Source organism: Amphiprion ocellaris, chromosome 22, assembly GCF_022539595.1.
Source record: "Amphiprion ocellaris isolate individual 3 ecotype Okinawa chromosome 22, ASM2253959v1, whole genome shotgun sequence".
Taxonomy (NCBI): Eukaryota; Metazoa; Chordata; class Actinopteri; family Pomacentridae; genus Amphiprion; species Amphiprion ocellaris.
In genome coordinates this window covers 27,254,398-27,281,145 of record NC_072787.1, presented here as the reverse complement: position 1 = coordinate 27,281,145, position 26,748 = coordinate 27,254,398, and the positions used below count along the sequence as shown (strand labels likewise).

General features: G+C 37.1%; 1 protein-coding gene across 3 annotated transcripts in view; it reads right to left on the bottom strand.

The window, feature by feature from the left end:
• rreb1a (ras responsive element binding protein 1a) overlaps positions 1–26,748 on the bottom strand; it is a 76,956-nt gene that overhangs the window by 32,559 nt on the left and 17,649 nt on the right. For 2 of the 3 annotated variants that reach the window (XM_055007305.1, XM_055007306.1), the window contains exon 2: positions 6,042–6,138. Coding sequence is in view for 1 of the 3 variants with exons in the window: in XM_055007304.1 (XP_054863279.1) it covers positions 6,042–6,138; positions 18,392–18,502 (208 nt within the window). In the remaining 2 variants the exon portion in view is untranslated. Of the gene's footprint in view, positions 1–6,041; positions 6,139–18,391; positions 21,618–26,748 lie in introns of those variants that run through there. The other variant, XM_055007304.1, reaches the window with a different exon arrangement.

Here is a 26,748-nt window from a genome sequence, read left to right as displayed (position 1 = left end):
AAAATCCTTTTTAAAAAACAGAATCTTTTACAGGCTGTGTATGCTACTATACTGTGTTTTATGCATATTATTTTTAATTACTATGCAATTTATTTACGCAACTTTTTGGAGTTTTACATTTTTTTCATATGTATACATGTTTTGATATATCTCTTTATTTCTTATTGCAAAATCTATATGCTTTTCTGTTCATTTGATCTCCACAAAGATAGTAATTGGTGTGTAAATATTTAGAAAAAATGTGAAAAATCCTCAAAAAAAGATATTCTTTAATCAGTTGTGCATGCTACATAAAATAATCCTGGGTGCTAAAAATGTTTTATTTATTTTGTAATGTATTTATGTAGAATGTTTTGATTTTCTTTGTTTTACTACTGTTATATCATTATTCTACTATAATTTCTTGATACATTTCTCAATGCAGTATTCTTAATGTTGTCTGTTTGTGGTAAATTTTTAGAGGAATATGAAAAAATTTTTAATAACGATGTATGCCATTTAAAATTCTGCATATTTTTATTATTTTGTAGTACATCTATATAACTTTGGGGATGTTATATTCTTAGTTTTGATGTTTTTGTATTTCTACAGCTCTTTTTTTTTTATATAGAAATCTTACTACAACAACACTGGATGCTTGGTAAAGTCACAGCTAAACAACAAACAACAAAACAGCCTAAAAAACAAACTTCAGCTGCTGCATTTGACAACGTTTCCTTTGCTGTTCCCCTCAAGCTGGCAGTGAAGCAAAGATGGCTGATGTTGTGTTTTAAACGCTAAAATTAGCACCTCATACTGTTTTTTTGGGAGGTTTTTTTTGCACACGTTAGGCAGAAACAACAGCAGAAAACTTGTTGGAAATCTGGAAAAGGCCAGAAGAGATGCTTGAGAATCTCCCCGCAGCAGCAGAAACCCAAAGAATCTCTCCCTCTTTATCTGTGGAGCACAACAGGAAGCTGACGAGAGTCACCAGAGAGGCTTCGCTGCTTCCCCATGTGGTAGAGGGAGATTGATGGACCTCCCCCAGCCTCCTCCACCCCCGCCTCCTCCTCACACCCGGCTGCCATCACCCATCCTCCACCGCTGCAGGACGTCGCCCAAACTTGTTAAGGCGCCCTTATGAAACCACACTTTCTGTTCCAGGACAGTTTGGAAGATGCCGAGGATCGTTTCTCAGCTGGTTTTTAATCGTTTTGTGCACAAAAAGATAAAAGTTTCCATCTAAACGCAGAACAAGTTGGAGAAGACATCACAGAAACCTACAGTTTTGGCTGCTTTCTGGTGCAAAACCTCACATTTTAACAGAGATTTTAAAAAACACGTCTTTACTGTAGTTTGTTGTTGTAAATTGTTAATTATTTGCTTATTTTACTCCTTAATATTTAAAATTACATGATACTTTCACCCCAGAGTCGACTAATTGTAGGTTATATGACAGCAGTCACAATTAGTTTATCTTTTTATAGTAACATGTATGTATTTACAGGATTTATTTCTTAATTTTACACCAAAAATAAATAAAACAAATGCAACGCTTTGTCCTAAACAACTGTACTGTAACAGGATGTCTGTATACTAGCTGTACTAGTTTCATTTGTGAAAATAAATTTCATTCACACATAAAAACGAGAAATTTAGTGTATTTTCATGCAGTTTTAGTTCTCTATTTAAAAAATCCATGCAGAAATAGATGTCTGCGTACTTTAGCTCATATTTCACGTCTTTACTGTAGTTTGTTGTTGTTGTAAATTGTTAATTATTTGTTGATTTCACTCCTTAATATTTAAAAACTACATTATATTCTTACCCCAAAGTCGACTAATTGTAGGTTTTACTACAACAGTCAAATGAAAATTAAATATTATTTATTATTTAATCTCATTTTATTAGCATGCATTACTTTATGGGATTTATTTCTTAATTTCACACCAAAAATAACCAAAGAAATTAAACATTATGTCATAAAACACTGTACTGTAATGGGGTGTCTACTTACTTTTGGTCATGTATTGTACTTATTTTTTTTGTCTCTTTCTCTGCTGTACTTGTAAATAATTTTTGCTAACTTTGCTTAGAAATAAATTATTGTTCATTATTTCTTTATTTCACTCCTAATATTTTAAAAACACTTTATTTTCACACTCCAAAGTCCAAAATAACTGCAGATTTTACTGCGGTTTCTCTAGAAGTCATAATGAAAAGTATTTACTTTATCTATTATTATCTATTATTTTATTAGCACTTAAATATTCATGGGATTTATTTCTTAATGTTACACTAAAAATAAATAAATTAAATGTTTTGTAGTAAAACACTGTATTGTAACAGTCTGTCCGTATACTAGTTGTTTTTTTTTCTAATTTCATATTTAATTTGTGGAAATAAATTTCATCCACACAAAACAAGCAATTTAGTGCGTTTTCATGCATTATTAGTTCTCTTATTATTTAAAAAATCCATGCTTAAACATACGTACTTGGAGATTTTCATGTACTTTTAGTTCTTTGCTGTTAAAAAAGTGCCATGTTGAAATGGGGTGTCCACATACTTTTGGTCAGATTGTGTATCTACTTTTTCTCTCCTCTCCTGTAGTTTTGTTGTTTCTAATTAGCAGTTTTATTAAATCACTGTACTCTGAAATACATTTTCTTCATCCGAAAACAACTTCATTTCACTTTCATGTATTTTTTACGTACTTTGTCTTTAGAAACTGTTAAACTGGGGCATCTGCATCCTGTTGTACTGCTACTTCTTGTTAATTAGTTGTTTTCTTTGTGTTGTGTCAAACTGTGTATCCTGTTTTTAATTTCTCTCTGCACTGTCAACACTAGAAATTTAGCTTATTTTAGTGTGTTTTTAGGTTGGTTTGTTTGTTTTATATTAAAATGATGTTATAACAGTGTGTCCACATACTTTTGATCACATTGTGTGTCTACTTTTTCTTTCTCCTTCTGTAGTTTGGTTAATTAGTGGTTTTGTTTGTGTTGCGTCAAATTGTGTATCCTGGTTCTAATTCTTTCTACTCTGTCTCCTCTAGAAATTCAGCTCATTTTTATGTGTTTTTAGGTTTGTTTGTTTGTTTGTTTTTTATTAGAAAGGTATGGTACAGAAGTGTCCACATACTTTTGGTCACATCACACATCTCATACTTACTTTTTTCCTCTTCTTCTGTATTTTTATTGTTGTTGTTTTTTATTAGAAAGATGTTATATCATGGTGTCCACAAAGTTTTGATCAAATTGTGCGTCTACTTTGTCTTTCTCCTCCTGTAATTTGGTTAATTGTTGTTAATTAGTGGTTTTGTTTGTGTTCTAACATGGCGTCCACATACTTTTGGTCACACCTTGCATATAGTTTTCCTTTCTTCTTCTGTAGTTTTGTTGTTGTTGTTAATTAGTTGTTTTTTTGAGTGTTATAAGAAGAATGTCCACATACTTTTGGTTGCATCTCGTATCTACTTTTTCTCTATTCTTCTTTAGTTTTGTTGTCATTGTTGTTGTTGTTTTATTATCTTGTGTTTGTGTTATAACAGGAATGTCCAAAATACTTTTGGTCACATCTCATATCTACCTTTTCTTTCTTCTTCTGTAGTTTTTGGTCGTCATTCAGTCGTTTTATTTATTTATCTTCCGTTTACGTTGCTTCAGTTGTGTCCGCATACTTTTGGTCACACCATGCATGTATTTTTCCTTTCTTCTTCTATAGTTTTGTTGTTGCTGTTGTTGTTTAATTATCTTGTGTTTGTGTTATAACAGGGTGTCCACATACTTTTGGTCACATCTCGTATCTACTTTTTCTTTCTTCTTCTGTAGTTTTTTGTCGTCATTTAGTTGTTTTATTCATTTATCTTCCGTTTACATTGCTTCAGGGGTGTCCGCATACTTTTGGCCACTCTCTCCATCTTTTTCCATCCCTCCCTCTTTGTTATTTTTTCTTTTCCTCCTCCATCTTTGAGCTTCCACCTCCTGCTCTTCATCCTCCCTCCTCCTGCTGCTGCTGCTGTCTTGCATCACCTCGCTGCGTTTCCACGGTTACACATTGACCGACGGCGTGTGTTTGTGTGGAGTTTAGACCCGCCGTGATAAACGCCCAGATATCATCGCTCCACTGTACAGCATACCAGAGCGGGGGGAGGGGAACGCCTCGGCCAATCACAGAGCGGCACCGCTGTGGAAAATGTCTGCCGGCTCTCGGCCAATCAGCTCGCAGATTCCTACACTCACACACACACACATTCATCCTGTGTGTGTGAGAGCCGCCCATCTTACCAAACACAAAGTTCTGCATGAGAATCTGCAGCGAGCATCAAAAACCTGAAACATACAGCCATTTGTCTCGATTTAATGGTTGAAAATTCACTAAAATTCACTTGAGTTCTTTTAAAACTTTAGATTATTTGCTTTTTGTCGATGCAGTCCATCAGGAGCATTTTACCTCCTGCTTTCTTGTGTGAAAAAAAGTGAAAATCAATTTAAAATATTCACATCTTTTATTCTATTTCACTACTTTAACATATATATTTTTATTTTAGGGATTTTTTGTGTCGATTTAATGGTTGAAAATTTACTAAAATTCACTCTAGAGTTCTTTTAAAACTCCACATTATTTGTTTATTGTCGATGCAGTCCATCAGGAGGATTTTACCTCCTGCTTTCTTGTGCAATACAGTTACACACATACTTTTATTTTGGGGATTTTTTGTGTTGTTTTCATGGCTAAAAAAATAAAGATGACTTTCCTATACAGCTACAAAAAAGTTTACTATTTTTTATAATGAAAAATACATAATGAAACATAAGTGGAAAAAACTTTAATCATCTTTCACATATATATTTACATATATATTCAACTTTAAGGATCTGTTAGTTGTTTTTATGGCTAAAAATTTCACTGTTAAGTATGTTTTAAAAACATTCCTGCATTAATTTATTTTTTGTCAATGCAGCTGATCAGTGAGATTTTAAATTCTACTAATTTCTTGTGCAAATGTAAATATTGATTTGTGTCATTTCCAGAATTATTTACAGCCCTACAACAGCAGAGAGCATTACTGCTTACTACAGCCTGGTAGCTAGCATAGCTTAGCATCCCTACTCATTTTTGTAGTGCTAAAAAGTTCAAATAACGTAAAAGCAACTGGTTGGTGGAATGCAAAGCTACTATTGTGCTATTTTGATCATGCAAGCCCCTATTTAGCATTTCTTAGCAAAAGGATGCAAGTTAGTTATTTCAACTGCCAACACCAACATAAGCATAAAAACTAAATTCAGTTCAATTAATAAACACCAAAAATACTATCTTCTGCATTCATTTTCCTGCTGTTGTGCCACAAACTGCTCCACCCACAAGCTAAACAGCGTTAGCACACTGAGCTAGCATCATTTACAGCCCTTTTTGAACCAAGCATTTAATAATCATTGTACTAGCCCCTACTTAGCATTTGTTAGCAATATATATATATATATATATATATATATATATATATATATATATATATATATATATATATATATATATATATATATATATATATATATATAAACACAAAAGGATGCTAGTTAGCTATTTTAGCTATGAACACCAACATAAGCAAAAAAAAAAACTAAATTAAACTAAATTAATAAACACCAAAATCACAATTTTCTGCACAAAATGTGGCAAAGAGAAACTTCTCGCTGGGGTTCAGAGGGTTAAACTACAAACATCGTCGAGACAGAAGCTGAAAACAGTCGCTGAGCGAGACGCCAAAGATGACCAAACGCCATGCAAGCTGAAGCAGAGGAGGCAGCGAGGGAACGAAGAGCTTCAGGAAATAGACAGAGCCGCACTGAGAGCCGTGAGGGCGGAACAAAGGGAGAAACAGGAAACGGCCGACAGCACCCGAAGGTGTCACAGGACAGAGGAGGGAAGGTGATGCAGGTGCGACTCCGACCGTGGAGGAAACGTCAGAGGAGGGATGAAGGATGAGGATGAGGAGGAGAGACAGGAGGAGGCGGTGATGGAGGATGAAGGAGGAGGAGGAGGAGGAGGAGCATATTTACCGTCCTGATCGGAAAGCAACGATCGATCGATCGGCTCGAGTCTCGGGGCGGGAGGGGGCGGGGTTTGTTGTGTGTGTGTCTGCAACCACTGCTCACACTGCAGGGGGAGAGCACAGAGAGACAATCAGTAACACACACACACACACACACACACACACACACACACACACACACACACACACACACACACACACACACACACACACACACACACACACACACACAGGTGTAAACAACAACAAACAAACAAACACCGTTAACCAAGGAGGAAACTATCAGTTACACAAAATACAAAATCACAGATTACACAATAAACAAACACACATTTACAAACAGCAGAACACAAACAGGGTAAACAACAAACAAAATTCACAGATATAAACAACAACAAATTTACAACAAAATAAACAAAGTAAACACGTAAACAAGAAGCAAAAAAACAAAAAAGAAACGCAGTCACGCAAAACACAAATTCACAGATTTACACAACAAAACAAACAAGTTCACAGACACTGACCCACAACAAGACAACAATGAAACAAACAAGTTTACACAACAAACACACACAGACACTGACCCACGACAAGACAAATACAAGAAACAGCTGTATAAAACACTAGTTGTTTACAAAACAAACAATAAACACAACAAAACCAACACATTCATAAACTCACAACAAATAAACACATATTTAGACAACAAAAACAACCACGTTAGTGCACAGAGACAAACACACAAACATTTCTCAAGGAAAACAAACATTTACAACAAAATAAACAAACATGAACTTCTACCCACAGAGTTAACGGGGACAAACGTCGTGTTTTTGTGCACATCGGGAACGTAAACACGATAAACGACGCACAAATAAAAAAGCTGTGAGACACAAACGGACCCGAGGGAAAGTTTTATTATTTAAAACCACTAAAGAGTTCAGGTCCGACGTCACACAAAAGCGGGTCTCAAAGTACACAGGTCGACACGCCGATAGGATCCAGATAACAACCTGAACCTGCAGCGGTGCATCATGGGAAACACAGATACCCACTATCTGCACAATGTAGGCCAATGGGAGATAACAGGGAGACTCTGACACGGAAAACTCCGCTTTACAGCAGCTGCTTTCTGGGTCAAACTCCTCATTCACAAATATTTAGCAGTAATTTAGCCTCTGAAGAGGAGGTGAGGACAAAATAAGATTATTTATGAAGCTGGGGGGGAAAAACCCACATTCTGTGCAGTTTATCAACTGCAGGAGGATTAATCTGGAGAAGTTTAGCACCTCAGTTCAACCCTCTGAACAACAAAACCCACCAGCAAGTTTAAAAGGCATGGCATCTCTATATGATCACCAACGTTAACAGAGCAAGAAGCCGTAAAAACAGAATTGTCTGATTTTCAACTTTCCAACAGTCCCTGAACTACTCATCCGTAATGTGCTGTTCTATAGTTCAGCAAAAATCTCTATTCTACGCCTTATTTTAAAAATCTGCCAAAAATTAACCGTTTGCATTAACCTGATGTCGTAAAAAAATAAAAATTCTGCACATCCTGACGCAACCAAGAAGCCATGATTGTCTTTACTCTGACCAACAGTTTGGTTGTTAAAAATCTGTGAATTTTCGGCTGAACTGCAGGAAGTGTTCCACAGAGCAGAGAGGAAAATTCAAGCTTTTTTCGTCAAAATCACTACATTTAGCAGGTCTCATTTAAAAAATTGCCAAAAATAAACTGTTTATTAAAACAAAATTTTATATAAAACTAAAACTTCTGCACTTTTAGCCAGATGTGTTCAGCCATTTGTAACTCAGCTGTGACCAACAGAGAATTTAATAAAAATCTGTGACTTTTCAGGTGAACTGCAGACTGTAGAGCAGAGAATCTAAGTCAGAAAGTTGTTTGATTTCATGAAAATCGCTTTATACTGCATGTCTTTTTTGAAATAAATAATTTACTTTAACCAGATTTTGTAAATATGCAAAAAATTCTGCACTCTGTGCAACAACCGTGAAGCCATCAGCGACTCAGCTGCGACCAACAGTCACATCTCAAAAACATTCTAATTAAAATCAGCCAAAAATAAACTCTTCATTAAAACTAAATTTAGTCTAAAACTAAAAATTCTGCACTTTTCATTGGATCTATGAAGCCATTGGTGACTCAGCTGTGACCAACAGTCACATGGCAAAAAAGTAGAGAAATAAATTTAAAAAGCAAACGTTGAATTATCTACAGTATTTGGAGACACATTTTTCCCCACACACTCGTTTCTTGTTAAAAAATTCTGTAAAATAATCTTTTTTATGGTTTTATTTCATAATTAGACATTTCTGAGTTCTCTGCTCTTCTGGCTGAACGTGTGCATTTAAAAAGTGAGGGAAAATGTGACGCTCAGAGGGTTAAAACTGAAACAAAAGAAGCAGCAAAAAGGCGACGTGCGGCGCAAACGGAGGCTTAAACTGAGCGGCACAAAGACGATAATCTGCTGCTGATGGAGGAGGCGAAGTGAGGTGAGGCTGAGGGGAGACAGAAAACACAAGATAGGAGGAAAAAGATGGACGGATAAGGGAATGCAACAGGCTGCACGGCTCGCCGATGTATTTATGGATGGAGGGATGATGGAGGAAAAACAGAGGGGGGATGGAGACGCAGCGAGGGGAAGATTAAGAGCTTAGAGGGCTGGTAAGACTAATTAGGAGGCAACATGAGGATGGAGGTGAGGAGGATGAGAGGAAAACAGAAGGACTGAAGACGTCGACATCACTGGAACTCACTTTACAGTAGAAACACGAAACTCAAACATGAACACCAGTTTTATGCCATCATTTATTCAGATTATGGAAAATCTACCTGGACTTTACTTGTATCCAACAACAAGAATCTTTATTCTTGCTGAAGTTTCCAGAATCTCACATTTAAACACGTGTTTGTTTAGATTTTGTGAACTTAAGTGCGATGAATTCACAGTTAGCGCCTCCTGCTAACCGATGAGCTGATAACTAAACACGAACAACTCTGAATAAAACGGAAAAAACGGGAGATTTCTGAAGCAAGTCATGAGGAGCATCAGCGTGACCTGGTTTGTTTACATTATGGAACATGAAGCATGCTAAATTAGCTATTATAACGCCAAAATCAGATTGGAACCTAGTCTAAGACCAAGTCTGAAAGTAGTCTAAAACAAAGCCAGAAGCCAGCAGACAACCTCCTAAAAACCAGCGTGAAATGAGCTCAAAACTATGTCTAAAACTGGTCTTCAACCAGTCCAAAACAAGTTCAAAAGTAACTGTAAAACCGGCCTAAAAACAAGTTTCAAACTAGTCTAAGTCCAGTCCAATGACAAGTTGTAAACACCCTCCTTAAAACCAAATCCAAAACCACACACAAAGGCTTAAACCAGCTGAAAATCAGTCCAAAATCAGGTCAAAATCGAATCTAAAACTGTCCAAAACGAGTTCAAAAGTAACTGTAAAACCAGTCTGAAACAAGTCTAAATGGTGCCAAAAACCAGTGTAGAAGCAGTTCAAACTATGTCTAAAACTGGTCTTCAACCAGTCCAAAAACACGTTCAAAAGTAACTAAAACCAGCCTAAATGGTGCCAAAAACCAGCGTAGAATCATTTCAAAACTAAGCCTAAAACCAAGCCTAAAACTAAACCTGAAAGCAAAGTCTAAGACCTGCCCAACACAAGTTCAAAATTAATCTAAAACCAGCATGAACCAGGTCTGAAACTAGTCTGAAACCTGCAACAAAACACTAAAACTAGTTCAAAACCAAACCTAAAACCAAGTCTAAAGGAAGTCCGAAACCTGCCCAGAACTCATCTACAATCAGTTCAGAACAAAGTCAAAAATTAGTTAAAAAATCAGTTTATAATTCATCTAACGACATCCCAAATCCAGTCAAATTCTTAAACCAGAATCTGTCCAACCTCAATTCAAAACCTAAAATCACTGATACCAGAATACAACCTGTCAAAAACCGCTGTAAAACCAGCTAACGAGCCTAAAACTGGTCTAAAACCAATCCAGAACAAGTTCAATGGTAGCTGACCATTACCAAGCCTAAAACCAGGATAAAACCAGGATAAAACCGTCCTAAAACCAGCATAGAATCAGGTCAAAACCAAGTCTAAAACCACCCCAAACCAATCCAGAACAAGATCTATCAAGTTTTTAAGTAAATAATGGATGATGCACAGCAAACAAAACCTGTTAAAATAGTTAATTTTCCAAAATATAAACAAAAAATCCTTCTCAGGCGCCAGCAAAACAATCAAGCTCCTTATTACTGCAGAAATAGCCAGAATGTCATCATTTTCAGCACATGTTTATATTTTAGAAAATCAAGCGTGCCAAATTCACTTTTAGCACCTTTTGGTTGCTTTGTGCCACTAACTGTCACTGAATTACTTTAATACTCTACTACTAAGTTCAGAACTAACTTATTCTCAGGTAGTTCTGCAGCAGTGAGGTGGCGTGCTAATGTTAGCTACAACCTGATTAGTCATGAAATAATTTTTAAAAATGAAACTTTCGTTGTTCTCTAGTACTTAGGAGGTCTTTTTTGGGAGACGCATCTAAAAATGTGCTTTTGATGACTAATTAAGGTGAGATTTGAGGCATTTGACGCATATTCCAGCCTAAACTCTGTGGATTGTGATGCTAGCAGGACGGTTTAAACACCTGAAATAAAAGCAGAGCTGCTGCCTCTGCTAATGGGCTGAGCCTGGAGCAGATAGAGGAGGCGTAAGCCGACATAGGGAGGTGCCTCGGCTCCCACCTAAACCAGGATTTATCACCATGTTCCCCCTCCGGCGCACAAAGCCCCCGCTAAGCCTGCAGCTAATGAGCTAGCCCCGCTAACTGGCCTTAGCTTTGTTCGGCTGCATTGTTTGTAGCTTTGCAGCGCTAAACAGCTCCACGCAGCTTAAGACCACCAACCGTCGTTCATTCCAGCAGCGTTGAGGGTTTACGCTGATCAACGCCACATATAATGACGACGAAACGATGAGGAGCAGAGATGCTGCCGACTCCTCGAGCTAATCACCGGAGATGATGAGAAAATCTGAGCTTAAAATCACAATACTTAACCAAAATGAAACTTTATTCTACAGGTCTCACTTAAAAAAATCCCCAAAATAAACAGTTCATTTGAACAGGATTCTGTCAAAAACTAAAAATTCTGCATTTTTCTGTGCAACCAATAAGTCATGAATGATGTAGCTGTGATTAAGTCATTTTAAGAAAATTGATTGACTTTTCAAAGTAAATCACCAGAGATGTGCCATTTCACCAGGAACCAATAACAAAATCTGAGTTTAAAATCGCAATATTTAATCAAAATTTTTAAAAAAATTCTCCAAAAATAAATGGTTCACTTGAACCAGAATCTGTCAAAAAATAAAAATTCTGCTTTCTTCTGTAAAACCAACAAGCCATGAATGATGTAGCTGAGACCAACAGTCAAATTAAGAAAATTCACAAAGTTTTCAAACTAATTATCAGTGATGTACCATTTCATGAGGAACAATTAACAAAATCTGAGCTTAAAATCATGATATTTAACCATCATCACTTTATTTTACAAGTCTTGTTTGAAAATTTGCCAAGAATCAACCATTTATGCTCAACAGATTCTGCAAACAAACAAAAAATTCTGCATTTCTCATCACAACCACAAAGCCCTTAGTGAGTCAGCTGAGACCAACAGTCACGCAACAAAAATTCACTTTTGTGTCATTTTTGTGTCATTTTTGTGTCATTTTACTGTCTTTTTATACTCATTTTGTCATTTTCATTATATTTTAGCATATTTTTCTGTGATTTTTGTTTTTTTGCGAATTTTTATGTCATTTTCATGATATTATTGCATCTTTTTGTGCCATTTTTGTTTCTTTGTACTCATTTTTGTGTAATTTTTATTTTATTTTAATCACAATAAAGATGTGATTTTTGCATTTTTTAAAAATTCATTTAGTTTCATTTTTGTCAGCTTTTTTTTTACCCATTTTTGTGTAACGTACTAAATTTTTGCATCTTTTTGTCATTTTAGCATCTGTTCTGTCATTTTTGTGCGATTTTACTCATTTTTGTGTTATTTTCATTACATTTTAGCATCTTTTTATGTCATTTTTGCATATTTTCCATTCATTTTTGTGTAATTTTCATTATATTGTAACATCTTCTTGGATCTTGGTGTCAGATTTTTCAGTCTTTTTACTCTTTTGTGTCATTTATGCATCTTTTTATGTCTTTATTTGACCAATTTTGTGTCATTTTAGCATCTTACTGTTTCATTTTTGCATGTTTTGTGTATTTATTTGTACTTTTAAACTGCGTTCAGTCATCCAGCAGGTGTTTCTGTGTTTCTGCTCCACAGCATCATGTAAATGTCAAACATGTTAAGCAGCCTGTTGTCTTTTAACCACAGCTCACGGCCAGCGTGAACCATTAGCTGGTCAGCGGCGTTACTCTGTAAGCGGGTTTATTGGGTTTACTGGGAACCAGCGGCAGGAATGATGATGCAGAAGCCGAGGTTAGGTCTGAGCGGGAGACGATGCTTCCAGAGGCCGCCTGTAACTCACTCTGGAGGTAAAAATAACCCGCCGAGCAGGATGAGGAATGCGTGCGCTGAAGAATGCCGCTCGGCTTCGGGTTGACAGGCATGGACAAGTGCAGGAGGAGAGGAAACCCGAGGGTGGAGGAGGAGGAACACCTGAGCAGCGTGAGGAGGGAAAACCACGAGGAAAGAACAGAGAAATCCTAAACGCATCCACGACAACAGCAGCAGCAACGGAGCAAAAACCTCCACTCAGATGGAGAAAGATTCATCCTGTTAAACACTTTCTGCAGAATGAGGATGGAACGGAGCGCAAACAGAAGAGAATTAATTATTAACAGCTGTTTGATTCTGTCAGACACTAAATCTGCAGCCAGCTGTGAAAAGCATGTTTAAAAAAATCACCACAATGACACCATTTATCTGACCTACAGAGTGTAAAAACTGAAAAAAATGCCAGATATTCAACTTTCTGATGGTCCCTGAACTACCCACAAGTCCTGTGTTGTTTAATTGGTGAAATTAATCAAATCTGAGATATTAAGTCAAAAAAATAAACTTTATTCTCCGAAAAATAAACAATTCATGTCTCACTTAAAAATTAGCCAAAAATAAACAGTTCACTTTAACCAGATTCTGTCAAAACCAAATAATTCTACATTCTTCTGTGCAACCAACAAGTCATGAGTGATGTAGCTGAGACCAACATTCACTTTAAGAAAATTCATTGACTTTACAAACTAATTACCAGAGATGTGCAGTTTCAGCGAGAAAATTAGGAAAATCTGAGTTTAAAATCACAATATTTAATCAAAATGAAACTTTATTCTTTAGGTCTCATTTTTCAAAAATTGTCAAAAAATAAACGGCTCACACAAACCTGATTCGGTAAAAAAAAAAAAAAAAAAAAAAAAAAAAAAATCCAAACTCTTCTGTGCAACCAACAAGCCATGAATGACGCAGCTGTGACCAACAGCCACATTACAAAAATTCACTGACTTTACAAACTAATTATCAGCGATATGCCATTTTATCAGGCGCAAATAACAAAATCTCAGCTTAAAATCACAATATTTAATCAAAATGAAACTTTACTCTACATGTCTTGTTTAAAAATTAGCCAAAAATAAACAATTCATTGTACCCAGATTCTGTCAAAAACAGAAAATTCTGCATTCTTCTGTGAAACCAACAAGCCATGAATGATGTAGCTAAGCTTAACAGTCACTTTACAAAAATTCCCCAAGTTTTCAAACTAATCATCAGCGATGTGCCGTTTCATCAGGAGCAAATAACAAAATCTCAGCTTAAACTTGTGACATTAAACCAACATCATGTTTTCCTACAAGTCTGTTTAAAAATTTGCCAAAAATCAACCATTTATGCCAAACAGAATCTGTCAAAAACAAAAAATTCTGTATTTCTCGTCACAAGTGTAGAGCCCTTAGTGAGTCAGCTGACACCAACAGTCAGGTGACAAAAATTCAGTTTAGTGTCATTTTCATTATATTTTAGCATCTTTTTGTGTGATTTTAGCAACTTTTTGACATTTAGTATCTGCTATGTCATCTTTGTGCGATTTTACTCATTTTTGCATCAGTTTTGTTATGTTTCAGTATCTTTTTGTGTGATTTTGTGCCATTGCAGCATCTTCCTGTGCGATTTTTGTGTCATTTTCATTATATTTTAGCATGTTTTTGTCAGATTTTTCAGTCTTTTTCTACTTTTGAGCCATTTTTTTTGCATCTTTTTGTCTCTTTGTGTCATTCTGACTCCTACTAATAGAACACATATTTTTTGCATCTCTCTCCTCCTCCTTCATCCTGCCTCTGTAGATCTGCAGGACTTTAGATTGAAAATGATCCACAGTTAGAAAACAAACACCCAGAAGCTGCTTCCTAGAGTTTAAAGGAACTAGAATGAAGCTAAACGCTGAGTTTTTGTGGAGTTTAAAGGATCTAGAATGAAGTTAAATGTGTTTTTGTGGAGTTTAAAGGATCTAAAATGAAGTTAAATGTGTTTTTGTGGGATTTAAAGGATCTAGAACGAAGTTAAATGTGTTTTTGTGGAGTTTACAGGATCCAGAATGAAGTTAAATGTGTTTTTGTGGAGTTTACAGGATCTAGAATGAAGTTAAATGTGTTTTTGTGGAGTTTAAAGGATCCAGAATGAAGCTAAAGGTTGAGTTTTTGTGGCTTTTTCTTTCTCTGCTGCAGCTCCTCGTGTTTCACAACGTCTGTGAGAAACGAGCAGAAAGCAGAAGTGAGAGGAGAAGCAGAGAATCCAGTCGGACCGGACCGGCCGCTCCACAGAACAAACTCTGCCCTGATTGGCCGCCTGCCCGCCACGCTGGGTGCAAGCCGACGTCTGATTGGCCAGCTGGCTGCTGCCTCTCCTTATCAGCGGTTACTGTTTAACCCGTCATGTGCTCAGAGACTCCACACGCCTGCGACACGCTAAGCCCACGTATGACGCTCCGCAGGATGACACGGCGGTATTACTTCCTGCTTCTGGGTGCCGGCGTTGGCATGGCAACGGCCAGAAAATGAAAACGGCTGCAGAAAGCGGCATCAGCTGACCGGTGATGAGGAGATTTAGAGGAAACAGAGTTAGAGAGAGGATTTAAAGTTTACTGAGATCAGATTTAGATGGTTTAGATGTCATTTTAAACACTTTATATCTCATTTTATTGTTTTTACATCTCATTTTACTGATTTTATATCTCAATGACTCCTTGTCTATTTTTGTTGTTTCATATCTCATTTTTGCCATTTGATCTTGTCATTGATTTTATATCTCATTTTATTTATTTTAGATCTCAGTTTATTGATTTTAGATCTCAGTTTATTGATTTTACATCTCGTTGTTTTATCTAATTTTTGTTGCTTTTTATCTCATTTTATTGATTTCAGATCTAACTGTTGTCGATTTATATTTAATTTGATAGAACTTACATCTCATTTTATTGATTTTATCTCATTTTTGTTTTGCTAATTTATTGATTTTATATCTCAGTTTATTAATTTTACATCTCATTTTATTGATTTATATCTAATTTTTTATAGAATTTACATCTCACTGTCGTTGAGTCTCATTTTATTGCTTGTATATCTCAACGTATTGATTTTACATTTCATTTTTGCCGATTAATAACTCACTTTTGTGTTTAATCTTTTATTGATTGTCTAATTTTATTGATTTTACGTCTCATTTACCTTTAGCAATTTAATGCCTATTTTTTATTATTTTACATGTTACTTTTGTTGTTGCACATCATATTTTAGTTTTTAAGTCTCAATTTTTGTTATTTCACAGCTGATTTTAGTCATTTTCTTGCACATTTTCATTGCTTAACATTTTATTTTTATTATTCAGTCTTATTTTGCGTCCTATATTTGTTGTTGTACATCACATCTTTGTAGTTTTAGGTCTCATTTTTTGTTTTCCCGTCACATTTTCACAGTTTATGTCTCGTTTTGGAGTTTTTAACATCATACTTTCAGAATTATCTCATTTTAGTTGTTTCACATTAAATTTTACAGTTTTATGCCTCTTTTTGTTGGTTTGTAACACATTTTTGTCATTTTATGTCTTGTTTTGGGGTTTTCACATCACATTTTTGTAATTTTCTGCCTTATTTTGTTGGTTTTCAACACATTTTTTATCGTTTTGTGTCTCATTTTGTAGTTTTTAAATGTAATATTCTCATAATTATGTCTCATTTAGGTGGTTTTCCATCACATTTTGTGAGTTAATTTTTCATTTTGTTGGTTTTACCTCTCATTTTGTGGGTTCATTTCTCATTTTGGTGGTTTTTGTCGTTTCATGTCTGATTTTGGTCGTTTTAAGTCACATTTTTATGGTTTTATGTCTCATCACACTGGTTTTACATCACATTTTCTGCCTCATTTTGTTGGTTTTAACACATTTTGTGGTTTTGTGTCTCATTTTGAGCGTCCTCTTTTGTCTTTTTCCGGTGACTGAGATCCAAACAGTCCTTAATTCAACATTTTCCTCCGTTATGTTTCACTCCTCCATCTTTCTTCTGTAATTACAGACACACTGGAGGGTGATGGAGGGTGATGGAGGGTGATGGAGGGTGAGGGGGGTGATGGAGGGTGAGGGGGGTGATGGAGGGTGAGGGGGGTGATGGAGGGTGAGGGGGGTGCTTGTCAACGTGCTGAGCAGCTGTCACACACACACAGTAACACACACAGTAACACACACAGGAACACACACTAACAGGTGTCTCCGACAGCCAGCGACCTCTGAGCCTCCATTCATTCACAGCGAGCTAACAGATGCTAACCTGGCCGTGCTAACTGTGTGTGTGTGTGTGTGTGTGTGTGTTACTGTGTGTGTGTGTGTGTTACTGTGTGTGTGTGTTACTGTGTGTGTGTGTGTGTTACTGTGTGTGTGTGTGTGTGTGTGTGTGTGTTACTGTGTGTGTGTGTGTGTGTGTGTGTGTGTGTGTGTCCAGAAACAGCAGATGTTTGCTGCAGAACATCAGTTCTTCAGGTTCCAACTGTTAAAGCGACATCAGACGTGAGTCCCAACAGGCGACAAAAAAACAAAACAAAACACAAAAACAAACTCGACAAACGACTTTCTGGATTGTTGAAGCGATTTAAGGTCACGTTTCCTCAGTTTTACATCAGTTTTTAGTCATTTTGGGTCTAATTTTGGTCGTTTTTATGTCTCACTCTGCTCTTTTTTGCATATTTAGTCACTTTAACGCCTCATTTTGGTAGTTTTACGTCACATTTTTGTCATTTTAATGCCTCATGACTATAGTTTTTACACATTTAAATCAGTTTAACGTCTCATTTTGGGGGTTTTCGCACATTTTTTTTCATTTTGTTTAATTTTGGTAGTTTGTGTCACTGTTTCAATGCATTTTAGTCAGTTTAATGTCTCTTCTTGGAGTTATATGTCATATTTTTATCATTGTGTGTCTAATTTTGATAGTTTTACACCAGATTTTTATCATTTGGGGCCTCATTTCAATAGTTTTTACACATTTTTGTCACTTTAATGTCTCATTTTGTTTGTTTTTACACATTTTGGTCAGTGTAATGTCTCTTATTTGTGTTTTAAGTCATATTTTAGCATTTTCTGTCTAATTTTGGTTGTTTTTACATCACATTCTGCTCTCTTTTTGCACATTTTAGTCCATTTAATGCCTCATTTTTTTAGTTCCACATCACATTTTTATTATTTGGGGTCTCATTTCAATAATTTTTACACATTTTTGTCACTTTAATGTCTCATTTTGTTCGCTTTTACACATTTTAGTCAGTGTAATGTCTCTTTTTGGGAGCGTTATGTTATATTTTTTCATTTGGTGTCTAATTTTCATAGTTTTGCATCAAATTTTAGTCAGTGTGTGTCTAATTTTGGTTATTTTTATGTCTCATTCTGGTCTTTTTTGCATATTTAGTCAGTATAATGTCTAAATTTTGAGTTTGTCATCACATTTTTGTCATTTTATATCATATTTTGGTCCTTTAATATCTCATTTTGGTAGTTTTACATCATATTTTTATAATTTGATGTCTCATTTCATCAGTTCTGCATCACATTTTGGCCATTTTGTGCCTCTTTGTGGTTGTTTTGTGTCTCTTTCTGGTTGTTTTGTGTCTCTTTTGTGTCTCTTTATGGTCGTTTTGCCATTAAACCGATATATTTTTGGCATTCTGTCACATTTTGGTTCATATTTTCCATCAGATTTCAGTCATTTTGCATCTTTTTGGTCGTTGTGCGTCAGGTATTTGTCACTTTGCGGTACCTTTGGTTGTGTAGACGTGTCTCTAGGTGTGTTTCTTCCTCTATTTCTTTCCTTCTGATGTTTTCTTCGTCTAAGAGGCTTTCTGTCGGCTGAATACTTTCTCCTCTCCATCCTTCTCTGCAGGAGTCCAGCCTCCTCCTCCAGCAGTTGTCTCTCTGCTCAACAAGCGACACATTCATCCACCACACACACACACACACACACACACACACACACACACACACACACACACACACACACACACACACACACACACACACACACACACAACAGCTGGGGCACACACACATCTACACACAACGCCTGCTAACACACACAGTCCACATATTTTCAGTCTGACAGAAACTAGTGTGTTAGAGACAAAGTGGGACAACACATCTACACACTTCTACACACTTCTACACACACACACACACACACACACACACACACACACACAGTAACACACACACACACACAGCTGGCCACATCCATAACAGCGTCTCTGCTCCAACAAGCTGCTGTTTTTCTTCCATCTTCAGTCCGAGTTTCTCTGCAGCTGCTGAAGACCTGAAGTCTGACTGGAGGATAATGCAGTGTTTGTCTGTTTGTGGTGTTTTGTGTCTCTTTGTGTTGTTTTGTGTCTCTTTGTGCTGTTTTATGTCTCTTTGTGGTTGTTGTGTGTCTCTTTGTGGTTGTTTTGTGTCTCTTTGTGGTGGTTTTGTGTCTCTTTGTGGTCATTATGTGTCTATTTGTGGTTGTTTTTTGTTTCCTTTTAGTTGTTTGTGTCTCTTGGCAGTCATTTTGCATCTCTTTGAAATAGCTCTGTCATGTTTCAGTCCGTTTTTTGTCTCTTTCTAGTCATTTTGACGTTGTTCCATCGAGGCCCTGCTGGTTTCCTCTCACAACAAACCTCAATATTTGGGGATTTTTAAAATTTTAAATGTCGTTTTTATTGTTTAACATCTTATTTTTGTTACGTAGAGTCTTTTTTTGGTCACTTTGCTTCTTATAAGTTATTCTACATGTGATTTTAGTCATTTTCTGTGTCATTTTTATTGTTTTGCATCACATTTTTGTAGTTTTATGTCTCACTTTTTGTTTTCCTGCCACATTTTCATGGTTTTATGTCTCATTTTGATGTTTTTGCATCATATTTTCATAGTTGTGTCTCATTATAATGGCTTTCCATGACATTTTCACAGTTTTGTGTCTCATTGTAGTGGTTTTACATCATATTTTGCTGGTTACATTGTCATTTTGGAGATTTTACATGATGTTTTTACAGTTTTACAGTATCATTTTTTGGTTTTCCTGTCACATATTCAGTCTTATGTCTCATTTTGGCCGTTTTCCTTCACATTTCATGGGTTAATTTCTCATTTCAGTGGTTAAAATTCACATTTTTACAGTTTTATGTCTCATTTTAGAGGTTTTCAACATGTTTTTGTACTTTCATATCTCATTTTTGTAAGTCACATTTTTACAGTTTTATGTCTTATTTTGGTGGTTTTCAACACATTTTTGTAGTTTTATGTCTCATTTTGGTTGTTTTAAGTCACATTTTTGTAATTTTATGTCCGTTTTGGTGGAAAATGAGACTTCTGAACTTCCTGTCGTCACCTCCCGACACCTGTTGTGCGTCCACGGGCTCAAAGCTGTTTGCGTCGACGTTGTGCGACGGACGTTTAATCTGTTAATGACGCGTCGGAAACAGAAAAACAAGCAGCAGGAGTCTGAACATCAGCAGCAGCAGGGCGTTACCGCTGCATCTCTGCTGCTCAAACAAACCTCAGGATCAGCCGCCTTCAACAAACCGGCTCCGGCATGTTTCAGCCCGTCAGGCCTCAAGGCGACACACACAGTAACACACAGTAACACACAGTAACACACAGTAACACACAGTAACACACAGTAACACACAACACATCTTTAAACCTCAAACGTCTGTCTTCTGATTAAAAACAAGTTGTTCAACCTGTTGAATTCTAATTATCAGCATTTAAAGAAAAAAAACAGAACTGAGTGACGCCTGAAGACTTTCTGTTCACTTCTGTCTCCTCAATAGAATTCATCAATAAACATCTTTAGTTTCAGTTTTAACCTAATGTTAGAGCTAAAACTCACCAACATTTACATTAGAGACGACTAATTTCATTAGTTTTGCCACATTTTTGTCATCTTGTGTCTAATTTTGGTCATTTTAACGTCACATTCTGCGTTTTTTTTTTTTTGTACATTTGAGTCAGTTTAATGCCTGTTTTTTTTGTTCCATGTCACATTTTTGTCATTTGGGGTCTCATTTCAATAGTTTTTACACATTTTTGTCAGTTAAATGCCTCATTTTGATAGTTTTACATCATATTTTTTATCATTTGGTATCTAATTTCAACAGTTTTTCGTCACATTTTAGTCATTCTGTGTCTAATTTTGGTCGTTTTTAGGTCACATACTGCTCTTTTTTGCACATTTTAGTCAATTTAATGCCTCATTTTGGCGGTTTTCACACATTTTTGTCAGTCTGGGTCTAATTTTGGTGGTTTTGCATTAATTTTTTGCTGTTTTGGTTGATTTATGTCCCAGATTGTGATTTAGCGCCACAATTTGTCATTTTCTGTCACATTTTAATCAGTTTTGTGTCTAATTTCGGTAGTTTTGACACATTTTAGTCAGTTTAATTTCTCATTTTTTCTGTTTTATTCAGTTCATATTGGAAACTTCTTTCCATTTTTAAGACTTAATAGTTTAAATTTTAGCCTATAATGGAGTCATTTAGTCATTTAGATCTGCTAGGAACTATTTTAAATTAAAATTAAAAAATTGTCAAAAGTTACCTAAAATTAAACAAAACTCGTCTAAAACTACTTAAAAATTCCAAAATGAGTAAAACTTTTGTCAAAATTGACGTATTTTGGCAGTTTAACACGTCAAAACAGCCAAAAAAAATACAACCTTATCTTTGGCATTCATTAATTTCAGCAGATTTTTGAAACTTTTTCCCATTTTTTAAAAGTCAATAATTACAAATCTGGCCTCTAATGGAGCCATTCAGTCATTTAGATGTGATGGAAACAGTTTGTCTCTGTTTAAAGTAATAACAAATCTTTCTAAGATGAGTAAAAAAATGTCAAAAATCACCTGAAATTTCCCAAATTAAAATTAATCTAGAACTATTTATAAGTAACAATCCCAAATGACTAATTCTTTTCCAAAATGAACATTTTTTGTCCAAAATGACTTATTTTGGCAGTTTAAAATGTCAAAATATCAAAAAACTGGAACTTTACCTTGGCATTCATTAAATTCAGCAGATATTTGAAACTTTTTTGATTTTAAAGGGTCAATAATTACAAATCTGGCCTCTGATGGAACCATTCAGTCATTTAGATCTGATGGGAACTATTTTCTCAGCATCAAAAGAAGCTTAAACCTCCCTAAAATGAAGAGAAATTGTCCAATATGACTAAAAATGTGTCCAGAATGACTTAATTATAAGTTAATTCAGATCATATTAACTTTTCTGGTCTTATATTACTGTAAATTTTATATTTTCAGGGTTTTAATTCTTGTTTGATCAACATAAAACGTTACTTTGGCCTCACGGAAGCTGTGATGGATGTTAAATCTGTGAAAATGCTCAAAAAAAAAGAGCAAAAATTCAACATGAAACTGCTCAGTTTCCACTTTAAGAGCTCCAAAGTGCAGCGAACTCCTCAGATCTAGTTCTGAAGATGCACTGTGGCATGGATTTCCCAGCATGCACGGCATCGGACGGATGAAGATCCTCATTCCAAACGAATAAAGTTACGTGTAAAAACACAAAGCGAAGACGGACGGAGGACACAGAAACTCCCACTCTCCTCTCCATAATGGACGCCTTTGTGTTCGAAGAATACGGCCTTCATGTGCGACACACACACACACACACACACACACACACACACACACACACACACACACACACACACACACACACACACACACACACACACACACACACACACACACACACACACACACACAGAGAGAGACATGCACACACACTCACACACGTAAGAAGATGATGCAGTTCAGCTGACGTCTGACCAGAGATGCTCTTTTCTATCCTCCTCCTCTGCATCCTCTAATCTCCGTCTGAACTCTTCAAACCACAAAACCAGCAGCAAGTTTGAACGACAGCTTCACCACAAATCACCTAAATGACGCCATTTATCAGCCAGAAACTGTAAAAACTGAGAAAATCATCTCGTTTCCAACTTTTCTGATGGTCATTGAAAGACTCAAGTGTCACTGAAATGAAGATATTTCTTTAAAAAAAAAAAAAAAAAAACACTCGATTCCACGTGTTGTTTAAAAAAAATCACCAAAAATAAACCGTTTGATCAAACCAGATTCTGTCAAAAACAAAAAATTCTGCCTTCCTCGACACAACCGTGAAGGTATTAGTGACTCAGCTGCAACCAACGGTTAAGCGACAAAAATTCTGAGAGTTTTCAACTGGACTGAATATTTCTCCAGTGTGGGTAACACCTGGGAGAACCTGAGAAAATTTTGGACTTAAATAATAAATTCCCATTTTTTCCACTTCAACAAATAAAACTAAAACCTAAACATGATAAACATCTTCAGAGACATTCATGAGCTTGAATTTAAACCAAACTCGGAGTTTTTCATGATTAAAAAGCAACTCCATGAGGAGGTTGAGGGTTTGAATCCGAGGCGGACTGAGCGCACTCAATAGCGAGTTTTATGGCGTCTCCTCCAGAGCAAAGTGCTGCGGAGATAAAGGAGTTAATGAGTCACTGAGAAGGGGGGAGGAGGGGGGAGGAGGGGGGAGGACAAAGTCTTAAAGCACCACTGATCTCCTTTATCCTCCATCGCAGCCTGTCGCCAATGAGCATCACAGAGACCTCACTTCCTGTACAGACAGGAAGCAGGAAGGGGGGGGGGAGTGATGGAGGGCTACCTCCCTCCCCCGTCACCACCTCCAGTCCTCCCCCACTGAGGTGAGGATAGTTTGTGAGTAAAAAAGAAGAAATAAAAGCTCAGATTTGGGGCGCCCGTATAGCTCAACAGGTTAAGCAGGTGACCCACGTACAGGAGCTGGTCCCCGATGCAGCTGACCTGGGTTTGATTCCCGCTCGCGGCCCTTTGCTGCATGTCTTCCCCCGACTCTTCTCCCCTGTTTCCTGTCTCTCTGTCACTGCGCCTATCTAATAAAAAAAAAAGCTGACAAAAAAAAAAAAAAAAGCTCAGATTTGGATGATTACTGAAGCTTTTACTTTGAAATATAAAGGAAGGAGACAGAGCGAGGAGATGAACAAGAAACCAATGAAGAAGAAAAAACTCCATCTTCTGTGTTTCTATGTGTGTTTCCTAGTGTGTGTGTGTGTGTTTCAGTGTGTGTTACCTAATATAAGTGTGTATTTTTGTGTTTTGTGTGTACTTAAGTGTGTTTTCTGCATGTATGTGTAGTTTAGTGTGTGTTTCTCCATGTGTTTCTATGTTTCTTAGTGCGTGTGTGTTTCACTGTGTTACCTAATATAAGTGTGTATTTTTGTGTATTTTTGTGTTTTATGTGTATTTAAGTGTATTTTCTGCATATGTGTGTAGTTTAATGTGTTTCTATGTGTGTGTGTGTGTGTGTGTGTGTGTCTCTGGTTGTTTTTGTGTGTGTGTTTCTCCATGTGTTTCTATGTTTCTTAGCAGTGTGTGTGTGTCTCTGTGTGTGTGTGTGTGTGTGTGTGTGTGTGTGTGTGTGTGTGTGTGTGTGTGTGTGTGTGTGTGTGTGTGTGTGTGTATAGGGTGTGGCGTTGTGAGGAGGACCAGGTTTCACTTGACTGAAAAGACTCAGAGCCCCTTTGTGTGTGTGTGTGTGTGTGTCTGCCTCGGGGGCAACACACACACACACACACACACACTTTTGGTGTGTTTATGCATAAGTGTGTGTGTGTGTGTGTGTGTGTGTGTGTGTGTGTGTATGTGTGTGTGTTTCCCATGGGGAGGTTCATTGTGTTTTGGACTGAAAGCTGAATGGAGTCTGGTGGGCGACACCTACTGCTGCAGAGCCCCCAGTTCACACCTGAGACGACACACACACACACACACACACACACACACACACACACACACACACACACACACACACACACATAGACCCTCCCTAACACACACATCCCCTATTCATTAACACACTAAGCAGCAGGTCGACTCTCGTTCACTTTTTCTTTGTCAGCTTTACCAACCAAGCGATCGATCAATAAGTCGATTGATTGGAAACTGTCCTTCTAACCTGATAATCAATAATCACGTCTGTAAGCAGAAATGTTCGATTTCAATGTTTTCTTGCGACTAAAATGTGAGACCAATGCTTTTCTGTCGCTAAATGAACTTTTTGGGGCATTTTACAGACAAATCGATCAGATTGATCAGCTGATCGAGCAGCTGACTGATTAGCTGATGGATCAATAATGAAAGTGAAGGCAGACAGAACAGTGGAGGTAAAATAAAACATCACATCGATGAGGAGGACAAAGAATCTGAAGATTCAGAAGATCAGAAAAATAAACCTGAATGTGAGAGATGGAGGAGGAAGATGAGGAAGAGGAGGATGAGGAAGAGGAGGATGAGGAAGATGAGGATGAGGAGGATAAGGAAGACGAGGATGAGAAGGATGAGGAGGATGAGGAAGAGGAGGATGAGGAAGAAGAGGAAGAGGAGGATAATGAGAAAGAGGAAGATGAGGATGAAGAGGAGGATGAGGAAGAGGAAGATGAAGAGGATGAGGAAAAGGAGGATGAGGAGAAAGAGGAAGAGGAAGATGAGGATGAAGAGGATGAGGAAGAGGAGGATGAGGAAGATGAGGATGAGGAGGATAAGGAAGACGAGGATGAGGAAGATGAGGATGAGGAAGAGGAGGATGAGGAAGATGAGGATTAGGAGGAAGAGGAGGATGAGGAAGAGGAGGATGAGGAAGATGAAGAGGATGAGGAAGAAGAGGAAGAGGAGGGTAATGAGGAAGAGGAGGATGAGGAAGAGGAGGATGAGGAAGATGAAGAGGATGAGGAAGAGGAGGATGAGGAGAAAGAGGAAGAGGCAGATGAGGATGAAGAGGAGGATGAGGAAGATGAGGAGGATGAAGAGGAGGAAGTGGATGAGGAAGATGAGGATTAGGATGAAGAGGAGGATGAGGAAGAGGAGGATGAGGAAGATGAAGAGGATGAGGAAGAGGAGGATAATGAGAAAGAGGAAGATGAGGATGAAGAGGAGGAAGAGGATGAGGAAGATGAGGATAAGGAAGATGAAGATGAAGAGGAGGATGATGAGGAAGATGAGGAGGATGAGGAGGATGTGGAGGAAGATGAGGATGAAGAACAGGATGAGGAAGATGAGGATGAAGACGAGGAAGAGGAGGAGGAGAAACAGAATCTTTATCAATAAAGTTTAAACTGAAAAGTTCAAATTCAATAAACTTTATTCGTCCTGAGGACACTACTCACAGGAAGTGTGTCAGAGGGCGGAGTCAGAATGTCTCATCGTATGACATCACCGGTGTCACAACAGACCCAGGTTGTGTAGTCATGTTGTGTGTACGTGTTTGTGTAATAATGTTAAGTGTAAATGTGTTTTTTTTGTGATGGTGTTGTGTGTGTGTGTGTACATGTGTGCACTCCATAGTGTTGTGTGTTAATGTGTCTGTGTGTGATGATGTGTTGTGTGTACATGTTTGTGTAATAATGTTGTGTGTAAATGTGTGTGTCTGTGTGATGTGATGTGTGTGTGTGTGTGTAGTAGGGTTGTGTGTATGTGTGTGTCTGTTAGATGATTTGTGAGCGTGGCTCATGTTTTTGTGTGTAAATGTGTGCATTTGTGATGGTGTGTGTGTGTGTACATGGGTCTATGTGAGATAATGAGTTGTGTGTAATATTGTACACGTGTGTGTGTGTGTGTGTAAGAGAAGATGTGCGTTTGTAATAGTGTTGTGTGTGTGATGCACTTGTGTGTGCGTGTGTCACAGGGCAGAGTCAGAATGTTTCACCGCATCACATCTCTGATGTCACAACAGACCGAGTGTGTGTGTCTGTGTGTGTCATCAGTAAAGATAATTACAACCACAGAAGAACAGAAATCATCACCTCGTCTTAAACAACACAACGGCAACATGTGATCTTTTTGTGTTGTGTTGTTGTTGTATTGTTGTTGTGTTGCTGTTGTGTTGCTGAATCCTGAGATTAAAAAAAAAGAATCGAACTTCTTCTAAACATCCCTCACATCTCTTCAAACCATCACACACACACACACACACACACACACACACACACACACACACACACACACACACACACACACACACACACACACACACACACACACACAGA